Source organism: Leucopleurus acutus (genome assembly GCF_964270905.1).
Source record: "Leucopleurus acutus genome assembly, chromosome: 17".
Taxonomy (NCBI): domain Eukaryota; kingdom Metazoa; phylum Chordata; class Mammalia; order Artiodactyla; family Delphinidae; genus Leucopleurus; species Leucopleurus acutus.
The window spans coordinates 83,370,195-83,396,346 of record NC_139159.1 but is presented as its reverse complement, the minus strand read 5'-3'; the positions used below and the strand labels follow the sequence as shown (position 1 = coordinate 83,396,346).

General features: G+C 54.3%; 1 protein-coding gene across 1 annotated transcript; it reads right to left on the bottom strand.

Moving 5' to 3' along the window:
* Positions 1 to 27: 27 nt before the first annotated feature.
* IQANK1 (IQ motif and ankyrin repeat containing 1) lies at positions 28 to 25,191 on the bottom strand (the record flags this gene model as incomplete). The annotated part of the gene is given in 17 exon segments (XM_082858468.1): positions 28 to 295; positions 359 to 371; positions 374 to 492; positions 573 to 666; positions 758 to 866; positions 1,198 to 1,213; positions 1,215 to 1,250; positions 1,322 to 1,352; positions 1,355 to 1,451; positions 10,493 to 10,837; positions 10,897 to 10,992; positions 10,994 to 11,110; positions 11,661 to 11,753; positions 11,757 to 11,794; positions 23,615 to 23,673; positions 23,735 to 23,882; positions 25,077 to 25,191. Coding segments are annotated over 17 exon segments (1,794 nt in total).
* Positions 25,192 to 26,152: the final 961 nt, after the last annotated feature.

Genomic DNA, 26,152 nt, shown 5'->3' with positions numbered 1-26,152 from the left:
ACATTCCTGATGCGGACACGTGCACGTTCACGGACCCGGCGCCCTGGGGCGCAGCGGCCACCGAACCTTGGTGACATAGAAGAGGTGGAAGTGCCCCAGGCGCGCCTCCTGGCACTGGCTGGGGCTGTACTCGGGCTCATCGGTCGGCCGCAGCAGCGACAGGAACCTCTCCCGCTCCAGCAGCCCGCGGCCCAGCAGCTCCTGCGCCAGGCCCGGCTGCACCGCCTCCAGCTGCCGCTGCGCCGCCAGGAACAGGTCCACTTCACGCAGGTCGGACACCCGCGGCTTCCCGAAGCTGCAGGGAGGGCGAGGGGTGGGGCGGGGAGGGCCGGGGCCTCCCGCCTTCCGCCAGCCTCACCCGAGCGCCCCAGCAGCGCCAGCCTGATCCTCTCTGGCCTCAGGTGGTCTGGGTTCACGGCGTCCACATAGTTGCTGTCCTGGTAGCGCAGGAAGGTGGCCGCCTGGCCCGAAGGGTCGATGACAAGAGGCCACCTGGGAGTGGCCGCCAGGTCACCGCCGTCCACCCGAAGCCTCGGCTCATCCTTCGCCCCTCGCCGGCCGGGACCAGTGACCTGCCATCAGTGCGGATGCGATCACCCACGTCCTTCAACAGCACGTCGTGGAGCTCAGTGACCTGACACTTCAGCCCTGGCGGCTCCTCCTCCCCTGTGGGGATGTAAGTGGGGGGCCAACCGGCGGGCTTGGCGCCCGATCCCCTCCCCCCGCCCCTCTGGCCCCCAGCCCGAGCCCCGCCCACCCTCCTGGGCCCGCCCCCCGCACTCCAGCCTGGCCAGGGCCAGCATCTCCTCCGCCTTTTGGGCCTCCAACCGGAGCCTGTCTACTTGGGCCTCCGCGTCCTTGACGGCCTGGAGGAGGGGCCCTACGCTCCGCTCAGGACAAGGCCGGACCCCCACCCCTGCCTGCCGGGCTTAGCCGGGACCCCTAAGGAAGGGGCTGGGAGGGGGGCCGCCCCGCCCCGCCGAGGGGGAGTAGCCAACCTGCCGAGTGAGCTCAGCCATGCCCGCGCCCCTCCGTTAACCCTTGTACTTGTCGATCCTCGGGTTAAGCTCGCGCTAGGCCTGCGGGGGGGCGGGGCCAGCTGAAGCCCTCCGGACTAGGTTGGGGGCTCGCGGGGCGCCTCTCAGCACCCAGCTCTCTCTCCTCCCACCGGCTCCTTCCGGGGGGCTGGCTGCACACCTGTTGGTGACACTGGCTGCTCCTTGGGTAGCTGTTGCACTTTGAGGTTCATGCTGGGGTCGGGGGAGGCGGGTCAGAGAAGCTCCTGGCCGCCTCCCCCCACCCCAACCCCGCTCTTCAGCGCCACTTGAGCTCCGCCTCCCTGTGCTGCTTGGTTCCCTGGCCCGGCGCTGCCGCTGGGCCTCCATGTTCTGGAGAATATGGCTCAGGTCCCAGGACTGCAGCACGCTGACCACCACGTCCAGCGAGGCCACCTAGCGCCAGTGGTCAAAAGCTCAGGGTGTGTTCTGTGTTCTGCCCGACCTGGAGAGATGCTGTTAGACTCCCACTTCAGAGAAAAAGGCACCGACTCACAGAAATGTGGCCCTCCCAGCTGGCCAGGGATGAGCCCCGAAGTGCTGACCATGATGCCCCCGAGGTCCTTGCAGTCCCCCTGCCAAGACCACACAGGCCTCCACCTTCCCCTCCTGCCCTCCTCCCTCCACACCCTGCCACCGGCCCCCCAGGCTCCCTGCTTGTGTCCACTGTATGCAGGTCCCTGGCTGCAGTTCCCCGCCGTCGCGGCCTCCCTACAGACCTCAGTCTGCAGGACACAGCCCTTGGGGCCACACATCCCAAGTCTTACCACTCCTGTTCCTCTGAAGTCCCCCCCGCCACCCCCCCCACCCCGGAGTGATACAGGGGCCACAGAAAGCAGGGTTCTCAGAAGGGAGGGGTAGGGTTCTCCAGTATTTTACATCTTGACTCAGGAGGTTAATCCAGGAGTATTTCCTTTACCATTTAATCGGGCCACACAATTTGATTTGTACAATGTCCAGTATGTGGTTTGTATTTTAGAAAGGAAAGTTCAAAGGTTTGTAAAATCAAGGATGAGAGAGGAATGGATGGATGGAGCAGATAAATGAATGGAGAGTGAGCAGAGGAATGGGCCCGTGAATTATTAACTTAAGGAACTGTGAATACCTACTTTAAAGAGTAACAGCTACCACTTGTTGAGCACTGTGCGCCAGGAATTGTGCTAAAGAATTCCACTCATTGTCTCATTCGTCTTTGAAATATAGGACCTGTTAGCCCCATTTATGAACATATGGAAGCTGATACTTAAATAAGTTTAAAAACTTGCCAAAGGTTAGTTTGCAAGCAGAAGAAATGGAAAACTAAATGAGTGAACAGATAAAATAATAATGGGTGAATTTATGAGTGAGTTAATGAATGGACAAATAATGAGTAGATGAATAAGTTAATGAATGAATTAAATGATAAAAGAATGAAGGATTCTTGGATTGAATGAATGGATGAAATACGAATTGATACATGAAACATTAATAGATGAAGGGATTTAATGGATGAATAACTTAGATAAGTAGATGGTTGGTTGAGCAAATGGATAGATGAATTGATGGGTGAGTTCAATCATTGAACACAACTTTTGAGTGCCTTTCATGTGACAAGCAAAATGTATGACATTGGAGAATACAGCTGTGGAGTGAACTAACATAGTCCCTGCTTTCTCGAAATTTTCTCTCAAGTAAACAGCACGAATGTGTGTATGAATGCAGGGATGAAGAGATGTGTGAATTAACAGTAGTTAAATAAATGAATACGTGAGGATGACTTAAGATGGTAGTAAGGCTAAAGTGGATACAGTAATGAGGGGATAGACTGGCAAGTTTATCAATAAATCATTCATAAATTAATGAGAAAATGTGTGAGTTGATGAAACAGTAAGTCAAGTCCTGGGAAAAGAGATGGTATTCAATGGATAAACATGAAAACAATGATAGATGGGTAGATGAACGATAAAGGGATGATGGATGGAGGGACAGATAATGATTGATAGTTATTTAATTCTTCTACATCATTACTGATTTTTCTGTCTACTTGTTTCACCAATTATTGAGATAGGGATGTTGAAATCTGCTACTATGATTGTGGAGTTAGTTCTCCTTGTAGTTCTGTCAGTTTTTGCTTCATGTATCTGGAAGTTCTGTTAGTACCTGCAAAAACATTTAGGATTCTTATGTCCTCTTGATGAAATGATCCCTTTGTCCTTATGAAATGATTCTTTTATTCTCAGTAATATTCTTTGTTCTGAAGTCTACTTTTTCAGATGTTAATATAGTCACTTCAGCTTCCTTATATTTAGTGTTATACTGGCATATTTGTTCTATCCTTTTAATTTTCACCTATCTGTATCTATTTTATGTTATTTTATTTTATTTTACTTTTTGGCCACACTGCACGGCATGTGGGATCTTAGTTCTCTGACCAGGGATCGAACCCGTGCCCCCTGAAGTGGAAGTGCGGAGTCTTAACAGCTGGACCGCCAGGGAAGTCCCATATTTTAAGTTTGTTTCTTATAGGCAGAATATAGTTGGATTTTTAAAAAATTTATCTTTATTTCTTTTGGCTGCGTTGGGTCTTAGTTGCAGCACGCAGGATCTTTCATTGAGGCATGTGGGATCTTTTTCGTTGTGGTGCATGGGCTCTTTGCTGCAGCACTCGGGCTTCCCTCTAGTTGTGGCCTGCAGGTTTTCTCTCTAGTTGTGGCACGCAAGCTCCAAGGTACATGGGCTCTGTAGTTTGCAGCACTGTGGGCTCTCTTGTTGAGGCGCGCGGGCCTAGTTGCCCTGCAGCCTGTGGGATCTTAGTTCCCCAACCAGGGATGGAACCTGCGTCCCCTGCATTGGAAGGTGGATTCTCTACCACTGGACCACCGAGGAAGTCCCTATAGTTGGATTTTTAAAATCTGAGTGACAATCTCTGCCTTTTAATTGGGGTGTTTAGACCATCTACATTTAATGAGATTATTGATATAGTTGAGTTAAAAATTACCCTTTGCTATTGTTTTCTACTGGTTCCATCTGTTCTTTTATTTATTTATTTATTTATTTATTTATTTATTTATTTATTGGGCGGTGCTGGGTCTTAGTTGCAGCACGTGGGATCTTCGTTGCCACGTCCGGGATCTCTGTTGTGGCATGCAGGATCTTTAGTTGCAGCACGTGGGATCTTTAGTTGTGGCATGCAGGATCTTTAGTTGTGGTATGTGGGATCTCTTAGCTGTGGCATGCAGGATCTAGTTCCCTGACCACGGATCAAACTGGGGCCCCCTGCACTGGGAGCGTGGAATCTTAACCACTGGACCACCAGGGAAGTCCCTGTTCTTTATTTTCCTTTTCTTCTTTTTTTGCCTCCTTTCTGATTGCATATTTTTTAGAATTCCATTGTATCTCCTTTATTATCTTATTAACTATAACTTGATATTTAGTGCTTACTTCAGGGTTTACAGCATATATACACCTACAACTTATTACAATCTACTTTCAGATGATACTGTACCACTTCACATATAGTATAAGAACCTTCCACAGTATATTTCCATTTCCCCCTGCCAACCTTTATTTTTGTCACACATTTGAGCCAAACAACTATAATTTGTACAGTTTTTAGTATGTGTATCTACATGTGTTATAAAATCCCATGACATATTGCCATTATTTTTGTTTCTTCAATTACCTTTTCAATAAATTTAAGTACTAAGGCCCTATGTCGTACATTTACCTAGGTAGTTACCCTTTCTAGTGGTCCTCACGTCTTTGAGTGGATCCATATTCACAGCTGGCATCCCTTTCCTTCTATTGGTAGGGCTTCCATTAACATTTCTCATAGTGTGAGTCTGCTGGTGATTGATTCTTTCAGCTTTTGTATGTCTGGAAAGGTATGTCTCTGTTTTGCTTTCAGTTATGAACGATATATGCACTGGGTATAGAGCTCAAGGTTGACAAGATTTCTTTCCCCCTTCAGTACCATTAAAGATGCTCTCCACTGTCTCCTCACTTGCATTGTTTCCAGCAGGAAATCTGCCATAGTTCTTATCTTTGTTCTTCTGTCTGTAACATGTCTTTTTTTCCTCTGGCTGCTCTTATGATTTTCTCTTTATCACTGGCTCGGAGAAATTCTATCAAATTGTGCTTTAGCCTGATTTTTCTTCCTGCTTCTTGTTGAAATTTGGTGTTTGTTGAGTTTTAGGAATGTGGTTTATACTTTTCATCAAATTTGGAAACCTTAAGGTTATTATTTCTTCAAATATATATATTTTTCTGTTTCCTTTTTTTAAAAAATAAATTTATTTATTTTCAGCTGCATTGGGTCTTCATTGTGGTGCGCGGGCTTCTCATTGCGGTGGCTTCTCTTGCTGCGGAGCACGGGCTCTATGTGCACAGGCTTCAGGAGTTGTGGTGCACGGGCTCAGTAGTTGTGGTTCACGGGCTCTAGGGCGCAGGCTCAGTAGTTGTGGCGCACAGGCTTGGTTGTTCCGTGGCATGTGGGATCTTCCCGGACCAGAGCTTGAACCCATATCCCCTGCATTGGCAGGCAGATTCTTAACCACAGCACCACCAGGGAATTCCGTCCTTTCTTTCTTCTCTCCTTTGGAGACTCCAATTACATATATATGAGGCCTCTTGAAACTGTCCCACAGCTCGTTGATCCTCTTTTCGTTTGGAGGAATTCCTTTTTCTCTGTGTGGTTTTATTTGGAGTAGTTTCTATTGTTAAGCCTTCAAATTCACTCATCTTTACCTCTGTTGTGTCTAAACTGACGTTAATCCCATCCATAGATTTTTGTTTGTTTTTCATCTCAGACACTGTCATTTTTACCTCTAGAATTTGTTTGTTATACCTTCCGTGTCTCTATTCAATTTCTCAAGCATCTGGAATGTAGTTACAACAGCTGTTTAAATGTCTTGTGCTAATTCTAATATCCCCATCCGTTCTGGGTTTAGTTGAGTTTCTCATTATGGTCGTATCTCTATGCATCTTTGTATGTCTGGTAATATTTAATTGGATGCCAGACAGTGTACATTTTGCCTTGTTAGGAGCTGTATATTTTGTGTCTCTATATGTATTCTTGAAATTTGTTTTGGGATACAGTTACATTACTTGGAAAGTTTTATCCTTTGGGTCTTGCTTTAAGATTGGTGAGGCTGTACCAGAGCGGCGTTCACTCTAGGACTAATTATTCCTCTGAGGCAAGATCCTTCTAAGTGCCCTACCCAGTGCCACATGGATTGTGAGGTCTCCTGCTCGGGCTGGTGGGAAAAGGCTGGGCACTGCTTCCTTCCCTCCTGGCAGATGCCGCTGTCCCCAACCTTGAGACATTGCGTCACACACGAGCCATTGAGTACTCACCTGAGTCCCCAGAGGGGTCCCTACACACCTCTGGAATGCTCTTTATCTTTTTTTTTGAATTTATTTTATTGGAGTATAGTTGATTTACAATGTTGTGTTAGTTTCAGGTGTACAGCAAAGTACATCAGTTATACATATAACCACTCTTTTCTAGATTCTTTTTCCATATAGTCCATTACAGAGTGTTGAGTAGAGTTCCCTGTGCTATACGGCGGGTCCTTATTAGTTATCTATTTTATATATAGTAGTGTGTATATGTCCATCCCAATCTCCCACTTTATCCCTCCCCCCATTTCCCCGCTGGTAACCATAAGTTTGTTGTATACATCTGTGACTCTATTTCTGTTTTGTAAATAAGTTCATTTGTACTATTGTTTTAGATTCCACATATAAGCGATATCATATATTTGTCTTTCTCTGTCTGACTTACTTCACTCAGTGTGACAATCTCTAGTTGCATCCGTATTTGCTGCAAATGGCGTTATTTCTGAAACGCTGTTTCCCTTTGCAGCTCTCTTCTCTCTGGCCCTTGCAGTCTGACTGCCTTGGAATCCCTGGACTCTGAACCCTGTCTCCTTAACTCAGGGAATTGACCAGGCTCTGCCTGGATACCCCGCTCCTGCACCACAGCCTGGAAGTGCTCTCAAGGTGGTTAGCTGGGCAATCAAAGAGCTCACGTAGTTTATTTCCAGCCTCTTGGGCATCACCGATTATTCCCTGATGCCCAGTGTCTTGAAAACCATTGTTTCGTATTTTCTGTCTGGGTTTCCTGGTCGTATTTCAGGTGGAAGGATAAATCAGGTTGCATTTACTCCATCCTAGAAGCAGAAATCTCTGTTCATTTTTTTTCCACCTTCTTTCTGTGTTTCATTTTGGGTAATTTCTATGTCTTCTAATTAACTAATTTTTCTTTCAATGTCTAATCAGCCATTAATCACATCCAGTGTTTTTTTCACCTCCAACATTGCAGTTTTCAGAAGTTTAGGAGTATGTACATAAAAATAGAGACAGATGGATGTGGAGGTGTGCTGTGTGAGATACAGCTGTAAGTTTAATGCCCTTGTCCACTTATGCTGCGTCATTTCTGAGTCAGCGTTGATTGATTTTGCTCTTCACTATGGGTTATATTTTCCTGTTTCCTTGCATGACTGGTAACTTTATTAAACTTTTATTTGCAAACAATTACAGACTTACAGGAATTTGCATGTACCCTTAACAAGTTTTCCCCAGTGATGGTATCTTACACAACTATAGTGCAATATACAAAGCAGGATGTGGACACAGTACAATCCACAGACCCCACCTACTTTGTTTCAACAGTTTCACGTGTATCCCTTTGTACGCCTACAGTTACATGCAGTTTTATCATACGTGTAGGTTTGTGTACCCACCACCACAGTCAGGATGCGACCTGTCCCATCACCACCACGCTCCTCTGTGTCACCACTTCTAGTCACATCACCTCTCTCCTCTTTCCTTCCCTGCCCCCATTCCCACCCCGTAAAGCACTGATCTGGCCTCCGTCTCCATAATTTCGTCATTTTGAAAATGTTATGTGAATGGAATGACAGTATGTAACCCTGTGAGATGCGCTCTTTTTTCACTTGGCAGAAGGCCCTTGAGACCCATCCAGGTGTTGCTCTATCACTAGTTCCTTCCTTCTCACAGCTGAGGAGTGTTCTGAGGTGTGGACTGGCCTGAGTTGGCTTAACCTTTCACCTACTGAAGAACATCTAGGTTGCGTCCAGTTTGGGGCTGTTACAAGTAAAGCTGCTGTGAACATGCATGTGCACACTTTTGTGCGGACACAGTCCTCATTTTACTGGAATAGAATGCCCAGCAGCGTGTGCTGAGTCCCACGGGAAATGTATGTTCAGTTTCTTAAGACACACCCACTGTGTTCCAGGGCAGCTGCCCCCCCTTTACGTTCTCACGAGCACTGGGTGAGATCCGGCTTCTCTGCGCCCTGTGCCCTCACTGGTTCCCGTTTCAGCCCTTTTGCGTTCCCACGAGCACTGGGTGAGATCCGGCTTCTCTGCGCCCTGTGCTCCCGCTGGTTCCCGTTTCAGCCCCTTTGCGTTCCCACGAGCACTGGGTGAGATCCGGCTTCTCTGCGCCCTGTGCCCCCGCTCGTTCCCGTTTCAGCATTTCTTCCAGGTGCCATGGAGTTGGACAGCTTGTGTTTATTGGCATCATTATATCCTCCTCAGTGAAATTTCTCTCCATGCCCTTTGCTCACTTTATAACTGGATCGTACCACTTACCATTGAGGTGTTGTTTTTTTTTTTTTTGCGGTACGCGGGCCTCTCACTGCTGTGGCCTCTCCCGTTGCGGAGCACAGGCTCCGGACGCGCAGGCTCAGCGGCCATGGCTCACGGGCCCAGCCGCTCCGTGGCATGTGGGATCTTCCTGGACCGGGGCACGAACCCGTGTCCCCTGCATCGGCAGGCGGACTCTCAACCACTGCGCCACCAGTGAAGTCCACCATTGAGCTTTGAGAGTTGTTTGTATGTTACAAATATGGGTCCTCTGTCAGATGTGTGGTCTGCAAGGATTTTCTCCCTCTCTGTGGCTTGTCTTTTCATCCTGTTAACAGGGGCTTCAGCAGAGCAAAATTTTTACATTTTTAGGAAGTTCAATTTGTTGGTTTTTTTTTTCTTTTATCGATTGATTGTGCTTTTTGTCTAAGAACCCTTTACCAAGCCATAGGTCCCAAAGATTTTCTCCTGTGTTCTTTCAAAGGTTTTACAGTTTACATTTAAATACTAATCCATTTTGAGTTCATTTTATATAGGGTGTGAGGTTTAGGTGAAGGTTCATTCCTTCGCTTGTGGACGTCCAATTGCTCCAGCACCAGACTGTCCCTCCTGCAGCCAGTGGCCTCCCACCCCCCCCCCCCAGGGTACTGCTCGTCTCAGTGCCCCCTGCCCCACCCTCAGGCACCGGCGGGCTGGACATCCTCCTCAGCAACCCTCAGAAGGCCGCCTGCATGCTTCTCCAGCCTTCATGCCCTGTGCCCACCACCCGGGCCTGCCCCAACACGACCCGCGGAGAGGTGGGCCTCCCTGTGCCCCTCCTCGCTCCAGCCGCTCTGAGGCCATGGCCAGGCCCTTCGGTCCTCCTAGCCTCACATTTTGCTCCTTTGAGGAGGAAGCAGGAGGAGTTTGAAGCCAGAGGCTCTGCTGGTCTTTTCAAGCTTGGCTTGTTGCTTATTAAAACGGAGAAGCCAAGAGCAGAGGGGATGCCTTCCAGGACAAGGGGGAGCCTGGAGCAGCACCCTGAGGAGGCAGCTGGGGGTGAAGGTGGCACCCAGGACACGAGGTCCCCAGGTGGCAAAGGCCCTGCCACCCCACGGGTGGAAGCAGGGGCTCAGCAGCAGACCCGGGCCAGTCCCACATTTTCCAGCCAACACCTCGGCTCTACAGACTGGGGTGGAAGGACACACGGCTGAGATGGGCGAGGGCCTGAGATTCCAGTCAGACTCATTTGAAGAAATTAAGGCCGTGGCATTAGGTGATCTGGCTTCACGGCTGCTCCCACAGGCCCTGGGTCAGCCTCATCTGACCTGGCCTCCTGGGCCGGGGAGAAGTCCAGGCGCCCGTGTCCCCAGCCTGGCCCAGGGCCTGTGAAAAGGCCCCTTGACATCGTTCCCGGGCCACGAAGGAGCTGCCAGGCTGAGCTGCCTTGGGCAGGGTCATGGCTCCAAGCCCTAGAGCTCAATTTTCTCAGAGACGTGGAAATTCTGAGTGAGGGGCCAGGTGGGCGGTCCTAGCGCTGCCCTCAGTGCCCCAGAGCTCCCGCGCTGGCTCCCGAGGAGCCAGTCTGTTTCTCCACCTCCCATGGTAACACTGCTTCCAAGGTGGGCTGAGGGTCCAGGGACGTGAGTAGAACCCCGGCCACAGGAGGCCCCAAGAAACCGGGAGCTGTGGTCTTGATCGCGTGTGCCCGTAAGGCTCATAGCGAGTACTTTGGGAGGGGAAGGGCCTGCAAAGGCTCTGGGTCCTGGAAGGTTCGGGACCAGCCGGGGCGGGGCCCCCAGGCTCCTGACAGCTTTGCGGGTGGGGGAGTAAGCGCACCGGGGCCTTCTGCCCACGCCCGCGCACCTGCTCGGGGGTGCGTCCGTCGTCCGCACACACCCGGGGGTCAGCTACGAGCTTCACAAGCACCTCCACGGCTTCCAGGTGGCCCCCGAAGGCCGCTCGGTACAGCGGCGTCCGGCCGAAGGCGCCCTGCTGGACGCGCTCACTGAGCACGGCCCGCCCGGACGAGGCGCGGCCCCCAGTCCTCGCCCGGCGCCCACCTTGCTGTTGCGACTGGCGCCCTGCTCGGCTAGCAGCTGGATGGCCGTCGCTGTCCTCGAAGTCCACGAGGGCCAGGCGCCGCTGCAGCCGCCGCGCCGCCCGCGCCGCGTCGCAGCTCACGCCCTCGCGGTTCAGCAGCGCGTCCACCTGCGCCGGGCGGCGGTCAGCGGCGCTGCGAGCTCAGGGCCCGCCGCCCCGCCGCCCACCTCCCGCAGGACCGCCTGGATTTCGCCCGGGTTCCCGTCGAAGGCCGCCTCCAGCAGGCGCGCCTCCAGCAGGCGCGCCCCGCGCTGCCGCTCCTCCTGCCGCCGCCGCTTCTTCCCACTGCCGCCGGGCCGCCTCTGGCTCCCGCCGCAACAGGGCCACGAAGGCCGGCGGGCGGCCCAGTGCGGTCACCGCCCCAGCCCTGGGCCCCCAACCCTGGGTCCGGGCCCCGGAGCCCAGCAGTTCCCGCCCCCGAGCCCTCCTTCCCCGCCGCCAGCCCTGCGTCCCCCCGCCCTAACCCTGCGTCCCCGCCCCCAGCCCTGCGTCCCCGCCCCCAAACCTGCAGTTTCCGCCCCCAAGCCCTGCGTCCCCGCCCCCAGCCCTGCGTCCCCGCCCCCAGCCCTGCGTCCCCAACAGCGCTGCGTCTCCCCGCCCTAGCACTGCGTCCCCCACAGCCCTGCGTCCCCCCGCCCTAACCCTGCGTCCCCGCCCCCAGCCCTGCGTCCCCGCCCCCAAACCTGCAGTTTCCGCCCCCGAGCCCTCCTTCCCCGCCCCCAGCCCTGAGTCCCCCACAGCGCTGCGTCCCCCCCGCCCTAGCCCTGCGTTCCCGCCCCCAGCTCTGCGTCCCCGCCCAAAGCCCTGCAGTTCCCGCCCCCGAGCCCTGCAGTTTCCGCCCCGAGCCCTCCTGCCTCGCCCCCAGCCCCGCGTCCCCGCCTCCAGCCCTGCAGTCATGCCCCACTCCGACACCCAACCCCGTAGACCTCACCTGCCTCTGCAGCTTCTCCATCAGCTCCAGGTGGTCCTGGTGGTCCTGCTCACGGCAGGCCTGCTCCTTTCTCGCCAGGAGCTTCCGGAAGGCTCACTGGATGGTGGTGGCTGCTTGGTCCGCCGCGGTTGGCCCTGCTAGTGGGGAGAGGGCTACGGATCACAGTGCTCCGCTCCACGCTGCGGTCCACGCGGCTGCAGGACCAACACCAGGTGTGCCCGAGCTCCAGGTTAACAAGGCGAGCGGAGCAAGCGCACTCCCTCCTGACCCGACGAAAGGATCAAAAATGTTCTAAAATCCACAAACACAACTAAACCAGAGTAATCCACCGGCTGGGCTGAAGTGGGGGTGTCTCAACCCACAAGCCCACTGGAACTCAGAATAGGGAGCCCAAGGCCCCTGAGAGCTGTGATCCGCTGGCGGCACACTCTGCCTCGCCCCAGCAGCGCCCTTGGCTACAGGGAGGGTCTGAACGCCTGCCCTAGGAGAGACGTCCACACCCACCTGCCACTCTCTGCCCATGTGATGAGGCGACCAGTTAGCCTCTCTGGGCCTCAGTGTCCCTTTCTCTAAAATGGGGTGATGGTAGCTACACCCCACAGGGCTTTCCAACAGTCCAATAATAGAACACTGTGAGTCCTGAAAGTAACTGCTCAACCTATGTTTCCATAATTGAGACTCCAAGCAGAGGAGAGCCAGACCCAGGGGCCATGCTCACTGTGAAAGAACTGGCAGGTGAGACGGTGCGGACATGCCACAGGGAAGGGATGACATGGCTTTCAGAAGACGCTGGAGGAAAGCAAGCAGAAAAGCCAGCTCTCCAAAAGCACCGCAAGCTAGGGAGGAACTTAATAAAAACAGAAATCCAATAAAACAAGGGATCAAAGACAAGATGGGAAAAACAGAATGAGGTAAAAGAGTCATCACAGAAGAGAAGACAAACGGGAAACAACGGCCAGCTCTGCAGACCAGCAGCTAACACAGGACCAGACGCACACACAGCCGTGTGGCGCAGAGCGGAGCTCGGGGCGGGAGAGAAGGGTTCGGGAGGGCCACGGCGAATGCTAGCAAGGGGGCGGAAACCGGAAGGAGGAGACACAGAAGATGACAATAACTAGTGTCTCTAGAATGCGGATACTAGTGATGGGGAAAGTGTTTAGAGATAAAATACAAAAGAAATTTCCTGAAATGAATCTTAAGACAAAAGGGACAAAGAATATACCAGGAAACAAAACAACTGGCAGGTTGTTTTTAAGGTTGCTGACTCTTAAAAAAAAAAAAATGTCATTGGGATTTCCCTGGTGGTCCAGTAGTTAAGACTCCGTGCTCCCAATGCAGGGGGCCCGGGTTCGATCCCTGGTCGTGGGACTATATCCGGCATGCCACAACTAAGAAGCCGCTTGCCACAACTAAAAAAGATCCCACATGCGGAAACGAAGATCTCACTTGCAGCAATGAAGATCCCGCGTGCTGCAGCTAAGACCCGGCACAGCCAAATAAATATTATATATATATATATATATATATATATATATATATATAAAGTTACTCGAGGACCCAAGCAGAAAAGAAATCAAACTACGCTCTCCTAGGACTTATTATTTTTTTAAAATAAATAAATTTATTTATTTATTTATTTGCTGTGTGGGGTCTTCCTCCCTGCGCGCGGGCTTTCTCTAGTTGTGGTGAGTGGGGGCTACTCTTCATCGTGGCGCGTGGGCTTCTTATTGTGGTGGCTTCTCTTATTGTGGAGCACGGACTCTAGGCATGCGGCACAGTAGTTGTGGCACACAGGCTCAGTAGTTGTGGCTCACGGGCTCTAGAGCGCAGGCTCAGTAGTTGTGGCTCACGGGCTCTAGAGCGCAGTCTCAGTAGTTGTGGTGCACAGGCTTAGTTGCTCCGTGGCATGTGGGATCTTCCTGGACCAGGGCTGGAACCTGTGTCCCCTGCATTGGCAGGTGGATTCTTAACAACTGCACCACCAGGGAAGTCCCTCTCCTAGGACTTTTTATAGCAGCATCAAATGTAGAAGTCAATGAATCAGTATTCACAGAATTCCAAAGGGAAAAGAGTAGCTCCAGAAGCTCCTGCACGTGGTTCTGCTTCTGCCATGTCAGTGAAGGAGGTTAGGACCAGTCTTCCCAATGACAGCAACAGAAGAGACGGACAGAATGAATATGCTGTAAAACGTGTCTGAAGGCACTGCAAAGACGAAGGAGGTGAGCTCAGGGCAGGAGAGCGCAGGAGTGGCCCCAGACCAGCAGACAGGCTTCCCCTGGCAGCAGCCACCAGCACCAGAAGCACAGCACCAGGGGGAGGGCAGGGGCACAATGTGAGCAGGGCGTCCGCAGGTCTCAGCAACAAGGGGACAAAATCTGTATTCCAGAGCACCGGGTAAGGGCTTAGGGTTGCCAGGTTTAGCTAATAAAAATACAGAACATAATCCTGAGGACATACAGTAAGAAAGGATTTATTGTTTATCTGAAATTCAAATTTAAATGAGTGTCCTGTATTTTATCTGGCAATTCTATTGAGTAAGAATCCTGAAGAACTCCATCCTTTGGGAAATAAAGCAACGTGCGTGGGAACGGAATCCTCAGCTTCAAATCACTCAACCCCCGGACTAGATTAAGGTAATCTGAGTTGCCTCTAGCCTTGGTGCCTACCAGACACTAAATAAGTCTCCTCTGGAGGAAGATGTCATTGTCCAGCACATTTTTAATAGGCAATGTACAGCAACCAAAACATATCAGGCTAATGAGGAACGAAGATATGAGTGAAAAACAAGAAAAATGATGAACAATAAAAACAGACCCAGATGCAGCCAATGATGGAGTTCTTGGACATAGACTTTAAAATAATTATGAGTGATATATTCAAGGAATTAAAAGATAAGACTGAAAAGTTTGGGCAGAGAACTGGAAACAATAATAAAGAATCAAATGGAAATTCTAGAATGTAAAAATACAAAACATAAATTGAGAGCTCAGTGGCTAAGTTTAACAGCATAATAGACATAGCTGGAAATAGAATTAGTAACCTGGAGTACAGTACAAATGAAAATATTTGGATTAAAGACAGAGAGACAAAAGGAAAGGTCTGACGCTGATGTCATGGGAGTTGCAGGCATGAGGGAAGGAGAGGATGGTAGCAGCGTTCAAAAAGAATTCTTCAAAACAAACAAGAGATCAAGTCAGAGCTTTGTGCGCATGAAGAATCCCAAGCAGGATGAGTACAAAAACAAGCAAGTGCACACCAACACCAGAGCACACCGTAGTGCAATTGCCAAAACCTAATGAAATGAAAACTATCTTCTTCACCCCTTCAAAGGGGTAAAGAACAGTTTTTAATGCAAAATAAACACCCTTTGGACAAACAGAACTTTAGAAGGGTTCAGTAGCAGCAGACCAACAATGAAGAGAAAGACAAAAGAGGAAGAAAACAGGCAGAAGAGACAAAACCAAATGGGACATGGAGGTGCAGGTAGGGAGGGTGCATTGGAAAGAGTACACATAAGAGCTGCGCAAGGGCTCCCCTGGCGGCGCAGTGGCAGGGAGTCCGCCTGCCGATGCAGGGGACGCGGGTTCGTGCCCCGGTCCGGGAGGATCCCACATGCCGCGGAGCGCCTGGGCTCTTGAGCCATGGCCGCTGAGCCTGCGCGTCCGGAGTCTGTGCTCCGCAACGGGAGAGGCCACAGCAGTGAGAGGCCCGCGTACTGCAAAAAAAAAAAAACACACAAAATAAAAGAAATGAATATAGCAAAACAGAAACAGATGAACAGATATAGAGAACTAGCGGTTACCAGTGGGGAGAGGGAAGGGGGAGGAACAAGATAGGAATAGGGAATTAAGAGGTACAAACTACTGTGTATAAAATAAATAAGCTACAAGGCTATATTGTACAACACAGGGAATACGGTCAATATTTTATCACTATAAATGTTTTATGGGACTTCCCTGGTGGTGCAGAGGTTAAGAATCCGCCTGTTAATGCAGGGGACACGGGTTCCAGCCCTGGTCCAAGAAGATCCCACATGCCGCGGACCAACTAAGCCCGTCCGCCCTCTGGAGAGGCCCACATAACAAGACCGAAAGCCAGCAAGAAACTGAGTCCCTCATCCAAGGTCCCCAAGGGAACGAACCCTTCCCCAGTCGAGCCCCGAGGTGAGACCACAGCCACAGCCAACGCCTGGTAGCAGCCTGTGAGACACTGAACAGAGGGCCCCACTGAGCTGTACCTGGATTCCTGACCCACGGAGACCACGCGGTAACACAACAGCCACTAAATCTGTGATCTGTAAAGCAGCGCTAGGTAACTGACACTGGTGCTCCCCCAGCCGAAGGACTGGCCAGGAGCCAGCAGGCAGAGCGGAAGCGGCTTCTCTCGCTGTTACGTCCAATGACCCACCGAAGGTATTTTTGTTTCCTCTCTGCATGACTCTGAGCTCTGCTGGTTGAGAAGTCTTAGTTCCCAGGATAGGAACACTTCCACCAGGTGACATGAGGATGGTTTGAATTGAACACTGAGACCTCTGCCTGACCACTAAATTAGCGGACAAAGAAGGGAGTCACTGCGCTGACTGGGGTAATAGGTTATGACTACGCAGGAAGGTCAGTTCACTGCCCCTCACGCGGGTAAGGAGGACTGTCGGGAACCCAAGGTATTCCCTGGGGAGCCTGTTACTCACACATCTGATAGGAGACGTCAATGCAAAACTAAAGCAACTGAAAACAAACAACAAACAAATAAGCACCGATGACCATTCAGGTAAAGAACCCAGACCAGCAGGCGTCCTAGCTGAGGGCAAAGGGCACGTGAAATGGGCAGTGGAGGGAGGGAGCCCATGGTCAGTTACGGAGACGAGAACAGCAGTGGCTGTGTCTGTTTCTTCCTTGTTTGTTCCATGTATTTGTATATATTGACTAATTTCCTTTTCCACTCTGTTTTATTCTCCTATATTTTATGTCAGGTTTGTTGGTGTTGGTAAGCTTTACAATTCTGTATTTAAGTTTCAGGAAATCCAGGTTCCAGGTGAGACGTGAATGAATTTAAGGCACAGTTAATATCACCCAGGGATGTAGAGGCCCCCGGGACATGGTCTCACTGTCTTTCCAAAAAGTGAAAACAATCTTCATCCACACCCAGGACCGTTGCACCGTCAGGCAGAAGCACACGCTGCCGTGTGGAAGCTCCCACGCGTGGGAAGGGCGTGTGTGCGGGTCACAGCCCAGGCCGAGAGCGCCGGTCAGCGCGCCTTCCCGCTCGGCATCAAGCCCACCCTTCCACGGTCCGCTTTGTGCTGCTGGGGCCGCAGCAAACCACGCAGCTCCTGTGCCAGCAGGGGGCACGCGAGGGGACCTGCAGGCAGGAGGCAGCAGAGGGGGCTCCGCTCTTCTGTGTCCTTGACGCTCTCGTGCTGCCCCGGCAGCGGCCACACTCGCCAGCAGGAGCTGCTGGTTCCGCACCAGAAAACGTCTCCCGCCCCTTTGCCAGAGGAGAGAGGTCTTTCTGAGCCACGAGGACCTCGCCTGAAGTCCCTAGGTCCCCCTTTGCTGCACCCAGGCCAGCAGTCAGAGTCAGGGCTCACAGCAGATGGAGCGGGGAACTGCAGGTCGGCTCCAGGAAGAGGCGGACTACTTCCGAACAATGTTGGTTTCTTTGTTCTCACAGGAAATGGCTAATGTTAGCCTTGAAGCCTCCACCTGACTAGGACCCCTGGGAAGGCTCAGAGGGCACCCCTTCATCAAAACAATGAAAAAACACACCCGTGAGCTCAGTGGTGGCTCTCCTCTGGGGGCTGGGCTGGTACTGGGGAGGCCAGATTCATTGCCCTAACATCAATGCGGTGACGGGATACCAGAACAGAAGACGCTAAGCAGCAGCGCTTAACTCTCGGAGGTGAGATGGTATCGCGATAGGCAGCAGGCAGGGCGGCGGTCAGGAGGCCATGACCCGGGGCGAGATGCAGGGCAGTCTAGCTCAGTTTGTGTAGTCAGAGAAACACCAGGCTCTGCCACCAGAAATCTGACATCAGCCACTAGTGTCTAGTTCCCAGACATAAGTCAAGGTCAAAGATTCACAGCTCCTAGATTGAAGAAGATGCCAGATGTCCCTGGAGAAGAACCTTGCGATGCCTCTACAAGTGCTCTCCCAATGATGACTATTCTCCCAAGCCTTCCCTGAAGGGGTCAGTGGCCTCTGCCAGCGTTCACTGTGCACTGGGAGGTTGGGATTGACATATATCCACTATTGATACTATGTATAAAATAAAGAACTAATGGGGCTTCCCTGGTGGCGCAGTGGTTGAGAGTCCGCCTGCCGATGCAGGGGACGCGGGTTCGTGCCCCGGTCCGGGAAGATCCCACATGCCGCGGAGCGGCTGGGCCCGTGAGCCATGGCCGCCAGGCCTGTGCGTCCGGAGCCTGTGCTCCGCAACGGGAGAGGCCACAGTAGTGAGAGGCCCGCGTACCGCAAAAAAAAAGAAAAAAAGACAACTAATGAAAACCTGCTGTATGGCACAGCGAACTCTACTCGGTGCTCTGTGGTGACCTAAATGGGAAGGAAAGCCAAAAAAGAGGGGACGTATGTACTCGTAGAGCCGATTCACTTTGCTGTACAGTAGGAACTAACACAACGGTGTAAAACAACTGCACGCCAATAAAAATTTTAAAAAAGTCCATTAAAAGTACTAAAGAACAAATAAAAATAGTAAGGAATTCCTGGGACAACATCTAGGATAAGGCAGAACCCAAAGAGATAAGCCCAACATTCAAAGTTGCTTAATCCTAAGGGCATTTGCCAAGTATCAAGCAAAAGCTATAAATCCAAAAAAAAGAAAAAAGAAAAAGAAACAAGTGATAAGTGGGACTTCATTAAAATTAAAAATTTTGGGACTTCCCTGGTGGTGCAGTGGTTAAGAATCCACCTGCCAATGCAGGGGACAAGGGTTCAAGCCCTGGTCTGGGAAGATCCCACATGCCAAGGAGCAACTAAGCCTGTGCACCACAGCTACTGAGTCTGCGCTCTAGAGCCCGTGAGCCACAACTACTGAAGCCCGCGTGCTGCAACTACTGAACCCACGCGCCTAGAGCCCGTGCTCCGCAACAAGAGAAGCCACCGCAATGAGAAACCCGCGCACCACAGCAAAGAGTAGCCCCCACTTGCTGCAACCAGAGAAAGCCCACGTGCAGCAACGAAGACCCAATGCAGCCAATAAATATTTTTAAAAAATTAAAAATTTCTGCTCTGCAAAAGACAGACTGGGAGAAAACATTTGCAAAAGACACAAATGATAAAGGACTGTTATCTGAAATACACAAAGGACTCTTAGAGCCCAGCAGGAAGAAACCTGATTTTAAAATGGGCCAAACACCTGAACAGACGCCTCACCAGAGAACATATACCGACGGCACATAAGCATATGACAGCTGCTCTGTGTCATCTGTCATCAGGGAAATGCAAATTAAAACAACAGCGAGGGACCACTCCGCACCTACTGCAGACACGTGCGACACCAGACGCGGGCGAGGGTGCGGAGCAGCAGGAACTGCCTCCGCTGCTGGTGGGGACGCAGGACGGCGCAGCCACCTTGGGAGACAGGCGGTTTCTTATAAAACTGAATATACTCTAAAGATTCGGCAGTTGTGCTCCTTGGTATTTACCGAAAGGAGTGGAAATTTTATGTTCACATCAAATCCTGTCCGCAGATGTTTACAGCAGCTTTATTCACAGTTGGAGGCAAAACTTGGAGGCAACCAAGATGTCCTTCAGTAGGTGAACAGAGAAATAAACCGTGGTCCACCCAGACAGGGCAGTGTTATTTACACTAAACAGAAATGAGCTATCAAGACGCAAAAAGACATGGAGGAACCTTAAATGCAGGTTACTGTGTGAAAGAAGCCAATTTGAGAAGGCTATAATACTGTATGATTCCAACAATTTCACATTCTGGAAAAGGCAAAACTATGGAGACCACAAAAAGATTGGTGGCTGTGAGGGACTGAAGGGGGTAGGAGGAACAGACAGAACACAGGGGAATTTTAGGGCAGTGAAAATACTCTGTACGATACCACAGTGATGGACACATGTCATACATTTGTGCAAATCCATAAAATGTACGACACCGAGATCCCTAATGCAGACTGTGGACTTCGGGTGATTACGGTGTCTGTGTAGGCTCACCACTTGTCACCAGTGTCCCACTCTGGTGAGGGATGCTGATAATGGGGGAGGCTATGCGTGTGTGGGGACTGGGCATCTATGGGAAAGCTCTGTGCCTTCCCCTCAATTTTGCTCTAAAAAAATAAAGCCTAAATTTAAACAAACGAACAACAAAAAAAAAGATTTGAGGAAAACAGGTGTGGTGGGGCCCATCACATCTCCATTAAACTCACTTGTCTGGCCTTTGCGAGAAACAAATAACCGTGGAAGATGGTGGATGACAGGAAACTTACGCAGGCAGCAGAAGCAATCAGGGCTGCCAGGCTGGAGGTGGCGTCTCCACTGCAGCAGATCCACACAGCCTCTGGCACTGTGGCGTGTAACGGCTGACTGGCCGTAGCTTTCTCCTCCTGTCCGTGCCTGCAGAGCGTCCACGCAGCAGGCCTTCCCTGTCCTGTCTCAGGACCACGGTTACTCTCTGGCTTCCTGTCACAATATAGCTCATAGGGACTGCGGTGGGCAGAATGACAGCCCCCTAACGACGTCCTTGTCCTGTCCCCGGGAGCTGGTGAATACACTGTGTTACATGGCAAAAGGCAATCAAGATTGGAGATGGAACTAAGGTTGCCAATCGGCTGACCTTAAGATAGCGAAACCCCCTGGGATTATCTGAGTAGGTGCAACGTGATCACAAGGGACCTTACAAGTGGAAAAGGGGGACAGGGGAGAAGCAGAGGGAGCTGTGACTTTGGAAGAAGGTTGCTGACTTTGAAGGTGGAGGAAGAAGCCACCAGCCAAGGAATGTGGGCGCCTCTAGGAGCTTGAAGAGGATAAAGACACAGGTGGTCCTCCAGAGCCTGCAGGAAGCACGGCCGGCTTGCCGAGACCTTGGTGGTCCTCCAGAGCCTGCAGGAAGCACGGCCGGCTTGCCGAGACCTTGGTGGTCCTCCAGAGCCTGCAGGAAGCACGGCCGGCTTGCCGAGACCTTGGTGGTCCTCCAGAGCCTGCAGGAAGCACGGCCGGCTTGCCGAGACCTTGGTGGTCCTCCAGAGCCTGCAGGAAGCACGGCCGGCTTGCCGAGACCTTGATTTTGACCCACTGAATCCCAGGCCGGACTTCGAACCCACAGACCTGCAAGATAATAAATTCGTGCTGTTATAAGACACTAAATGTGCGTTAATCGTTCTTTTAGCAGCTACAGGGAACTAATACAGGAGCCTGGGTCATCCCGACAGTTCACTGATCCAGGAAGTTCCAGAGGGTGGGAGATAAAACCACGCTAATGAAGTTTTTAGGGTTCATAGATCTGGGACATGCCAGGGCACCTTAAAGGAAAGAATAAATTGCTACGCCTTGGACCTCCTTCCGCCAGGAAAGAGGCCCAGCGCTTGGCAGGCCTCTCAAGGCTCCGGAGCAAGTGCCGTATCCGGGAACAGCACCCACCCACGGCCTGGGAGACCCGGGCTAACGGCCAAGCCCAGAGGCCATGGCAGAGGCGTGAGCTGCCAGGCTGCCGGGCCAGGTGGCCAGCAGGTCTGATAAGCTGCAGGTATTTGTGGGGAGAAGGATGCTGTGTGGGACCCCCGGCCAACCCGGTGGGAGGGCCGCGGCACAGACTTCAGGCTCCAGAGCAAGGCTGCGCCTTCCCTGCTAGAACACAGTTCTAGGTCTGGAGAACAGCTCCCGGGATGCTGTCGGCCCCAGTGGAGCCTGGAAGTCCAACTGGGGCACCGGAGGACAAGCAGCCTGAATTCCCCACCCTGAGCCGGGGTCCTCGCTCCACGGACTTGAGGCATCGGGCGCGCACAGAGCGATCCTTTACGACAGAAAGGACACATCCAGCGGGAGGAAGATGTCCACACCCCTCTCTCTGCTGAGGGTCGGTGCCGCTTCCCAGGACCCCAGCCCACGCCAATGGCATTCCTGGGGGAGGTGGTGGAGGAGGGACTCGGGCTTGATTCACAGAGCTCAGTCCACACGGTGGCACTAGTCAAACTGACAACTGCCCCATCACAGCTCCTCTCTCGGGAGGTCCCAAAGGACAGCGGAGGAGGGAAATCTCCCGGGGTGCCTGGTTCTCAGCTTCCGTGGATGGGAAGGAGAGTGGCGTGCTGTGCGCAGGGCAACGGCGAAGGGCTTGGCCGGTGCATTGGGAGCCTGAAATGAGCCAGCCTGGAGCAACAGCGACACGCAGGCCCAGGGGAAGGCACGCGGATGCACCAGCAGCGGGGGCCAGGTTTGCGGGCACCGAGCGTGCGGGGCTGGCTCTGCGTCTCACAGTGATGCCCCCAGAGAGGGTCCACTGCAGAGGAGGCATCAGACACCCAGGTAGACATCACAACTGCCCTATGGACATTGGCCAGCCTTTCTCCTCGGCCACCCAGTGCTTAGGCAAAGGCCCACGAACAGAGTGGCCGTGGTGGCAGGGATGCTAGTGACACGTGGGCCCAACAGCACAAGGCCCTCTAATCAAGGCTGATCTAGACCAGATACCGTCCTACCAAATAACCTTCTTTATATCAACTCATACACTCTGGCTGACAATTTGGACAGATCATCAAGAACGCGGGTGGTGACGGGAGGCTGGGGAAGATGCTCTCTGGATGGACTTCTTGGAACAGACCCAGAGCGGGAAAGCAGCTCCTCCACGTGACGCTGGCCTGTTGAAGACTCGGAACCCCTGCCTTGTAAGGCTGGGTTCTGTTCTAGAAAATTCAGTGGGAGCCCACTTCCCACTACAGAAACCAAAATGGGGGAAGGGGGACAGACATCCGTCCCTCCTTTGCCTGACAATGGGAGCATGACCTAAGGGCAGACTGGACTTCTCACCAGGCGCCTGGGCCTTGAGAAAGAGACGCCAGGACATGGACAATTAGAGACAATCCTCAGCGGAGCTGCAAAGTCGAGAGCACAGCAGCGGCCGCCGCCTCTGGACATCCTAACGGACATCTTCTGGGCCTGACCTGCCCGTGTCCTCCACTCCCTCATTCCTGCCTCTTGCCGAGCCCAGATCTCCTGCTACTGGACGTCCTTCTGATACATACGTTGGGCACATACAACTTCTATAAAATTGACAGTCAGGGCTCTGCAAACCTCCTGTGGTCCGGCTCTGTCCTCAGGACAAGGTCAGCCTCCTTACCCTGGCCCTTGGGGGGGTCGGAGGTACAAAGGTGACCGGTAGTGCTGCGAGTTTATCTGGGGGTAAGGCCAGCACCACCCTGGGAAGGATCACACTTGCACGTGACACTGGCTGCTGGTGGCCACCAGACCGAGCAGAATGGAGAGGCCGGCTCGGAGCCGGGGTGAGCGGCCAGCAAGGTGGGAGGGAGTGAAGGAAGCCGGAGCACAGAGAGCCGTCCTTGGGGGTGGGGGCTCGGGCACAGGCTCAGCAGGGAGCAGTTGCGGCAGACCAGACGCGCGAGAGGAAGGCCGTGACGGGTGTGCGCTTTGGAAGCGCTGTGGAGCTCGAGGACACCCAGGGGAGGGCTGGGATGCACCTGGATGTGGGTCTGGGCCGCAGGAGGCAAGACCTGGGTAAAGATTTTTGGGTAAAGATTCGGCTCTGGAGGCCACTGCCGAGAGGCCACAGCGGAGGCTGCGCGCTGAGAAGACAGGGCCTGGGGTGGAGGGTGGCCACCGCCGTCCCTGGGTTGCCCACGCCCCGAGGTTGGCGGCCGGCGGGGCGGACCGGGCCATCACCTGGAGCTGGAGGCGTCGGGGAGGGGGGCTCCGCACGCACGGTCCGGGCGCCCCTTCCCGCCGGCCAGAGAGCGCCAGGGCCCGCGGGCTCTCACCTGTCGGGGCCTCGGGGCGCTCCGGGGTGCGGGCCCCGTCGCCGGCTGGCTCCTCTCTCCTGGCTTCCCGGGGGCAGGGGAGCGGTCAGCGCAGCGGAGCTGCGGACATGTACGGGCCACCGGAAGAGGGGCCGCGCCCCGGCTGTGCAGGAGCGGCCGCCTGCAGCCGCGTCGCAAAGCCACCACGACGGGGCCACGGCCTTCGCAGCAAACACGGCCTCCGCTGGGCGCCGCAGGGCGAGCGCCCGCGGGCAGGACCGCCCTGCACCTGGGGCCCGAAGCCCAGGCTCGCGAGCCCAGGTGTGGAGAGGCCTCCGGTGGGCGGACCCTCTGCCCGCCCTACCCAACCCCTAACACTGCTCCCCCCACCCCCCACCCCCGGTGCCACTCCCTTGCGGGGCGCCCACCCTGCTCCCCGGCGGTGCTGGCTGTCGACCTCCCCGCCAAGCCTCTGGGGAAAGGGCTGAGCGGGAGGGGGTGCAGCAGGCAGGGCTGGGCCAGGCAAACCAGTAGAGCCAGTGTGACAGAGCTGGCTGGGATGGGGCCCTGGGCGTGGGTGTGAGTCAGCGGCCCCGGGCTGGGGAAATGCTGGGGAGGAGTCGGTCCCAGGCCTCCCTCCCACCGGCACTCAGGCTGCCCCTGCCCCTCCTCCCCCAGCTGCGTCCTCAGGGCTCCAAAGGCTGGCCACGTGGGGTCTCCTTGGGCCCCTGCGGGCTGAGCAGCCGGACCCCCCAACCAGGGCGTCCCCAAGAGCCCTGCCCCACCTCAGGGCAGGCCGGCTCTTCCTACCACCCCATCTCAGTCCACAAAATGCCACCTGGACCTTTCAAGGTCCAGTTTCTTTCCCCGGCGCAGCCTGGCCCCCAGCAGGAGTCCACACGAGGGAGCGCCACAGACAAGCTTGGGCGCCCCAGGCTCCTCCGAGCACGCAGGCTGGGGGCTGAGGTGCTGAGCGCGGGCTGAGCCAGGGGCTCCCGTGGTAGTTGGGTTAGGATTGTCTGTGGCTGGGGAGCGTCTTGTCTGGATGGCCAGGGAGTCTGGGGAGGCGGCTCCTAGCCCTGTGGGCTGCAGCTGGAGTTTCCTGAGACCGGGGGTGGACAGGGTGGGACAGGGGTGGTGGGGCACCGGTGCCCGCCCAGGGCAAGACCAGACTCATCGCTACACACACCCGGCGGTCTGGCTGCCGGGCGTCACCTCCTCCAGTTTCTCTCAGTCTCCCTCCCAGTCTGGCCAAAGAGGCCCGTGCCCATACAGTCCTGTGCTGTGTCAGCCCGTCAGTCAGCCTTCACGCCGGGTGAGCCACCGCGCTGCCAAGTCCCTGTAAACTCTCTGGCGTGGCCCAGCCTGCGTGCAGAGTGGTGCTGTGAGGCCCACAGCTAGAGCCCAGGCCAGAGCCTCGGTGCTGTGGGCACCAGCCAAGGGGAAGGGCAGACACGAGGGGCTGCAGGAGCAGAGGGCCCACCGCCGTGGCCTCCCAGGGATGCCCTCTGAGCCCGCCTGATCGAGGCCGGCCAGCCGATGAGCCCGGGCCCCCGGGGAGCAGACACCTGGTAACACAGGCGCCAGGTCAGGGCCATGTCTGGCAGACGAAGTCGAGCTCGCAAACCCCGGGCCAGGAGGACGGGCAGGGCACGGAAGACCACGGGCCAGCAGGGCCCCGAGGCCGAACCGCCGCCCCCTGCCCCTAGGGGCCCTCGGGACGAGGCAGGGGTGGCCCCTGCGGGGCACGTGACCGGCAGCAAACTGGCTGCCCGGGGACACCCCAGAGTGGCCAGACCAGAGCAGCCTCAGGTAGCCAAGAGGCCGGAGAAGGCCACCGCTCTGGGGTCCGAGCCGGTGCCGGTCCCCACTGCGGACGTGGAAGGCTGCAGGGTGGGCGGCCTCACGCCGGGCTGGGGCCCCGAGCCGCTGAGGCTCCGCGAGGTCCAGCTGTGCCTGGCCCAGGAGCAGCTGCTGCTGGAGGAGCAGCGGCGGCAGGTCCAGCTGCACATGCAGCTGTGTCAGGAGGAGCAGGCCTGGGTGCAAGTGGAGGGGCTGGAGCTGGCCATGGCCTTGGAGCAACTGCGGTGCGAGGGCCTTGAGGCGCTTCGGACCCAGGACCCGGTAAGGCCTGGAGGGGGTGTGGAGGTGCGGGAGGCTCCGGACAAGCCCCGGGGGCGTGGTGACCCTGCGAGCCACCTACAGGTCCCGCAGGGCTCCAGGAGGCCGGAGCCCGGTGGATGTGCGCCGCGGCACACCTGTGGGCCCACTTTCATGTCTGCACAGTGAGGCTGGTGCCCACCACACAGGGCACGGCAAAGACCGCTGCACAGGAAGCCCTCTTGGGCTGGCCCAATGCTTGACAGGTAGAGGGAGCCCAAGGAGGGAGCTTGTCTAGGGAAACTGAGGCAGAGGTGTCTCTGCAGAGAACCCAGGCATCCTGGCCAGGTGGGCGGGGCGGGAGCTGCCCAGCACAGTGCTCGGAATGTGTGGGGTGAGGGCTGGGTCCAGGGCCCAGGTGGACAGTCAGCAGGTAGCAGAACTGAGGTCCGTCATCCC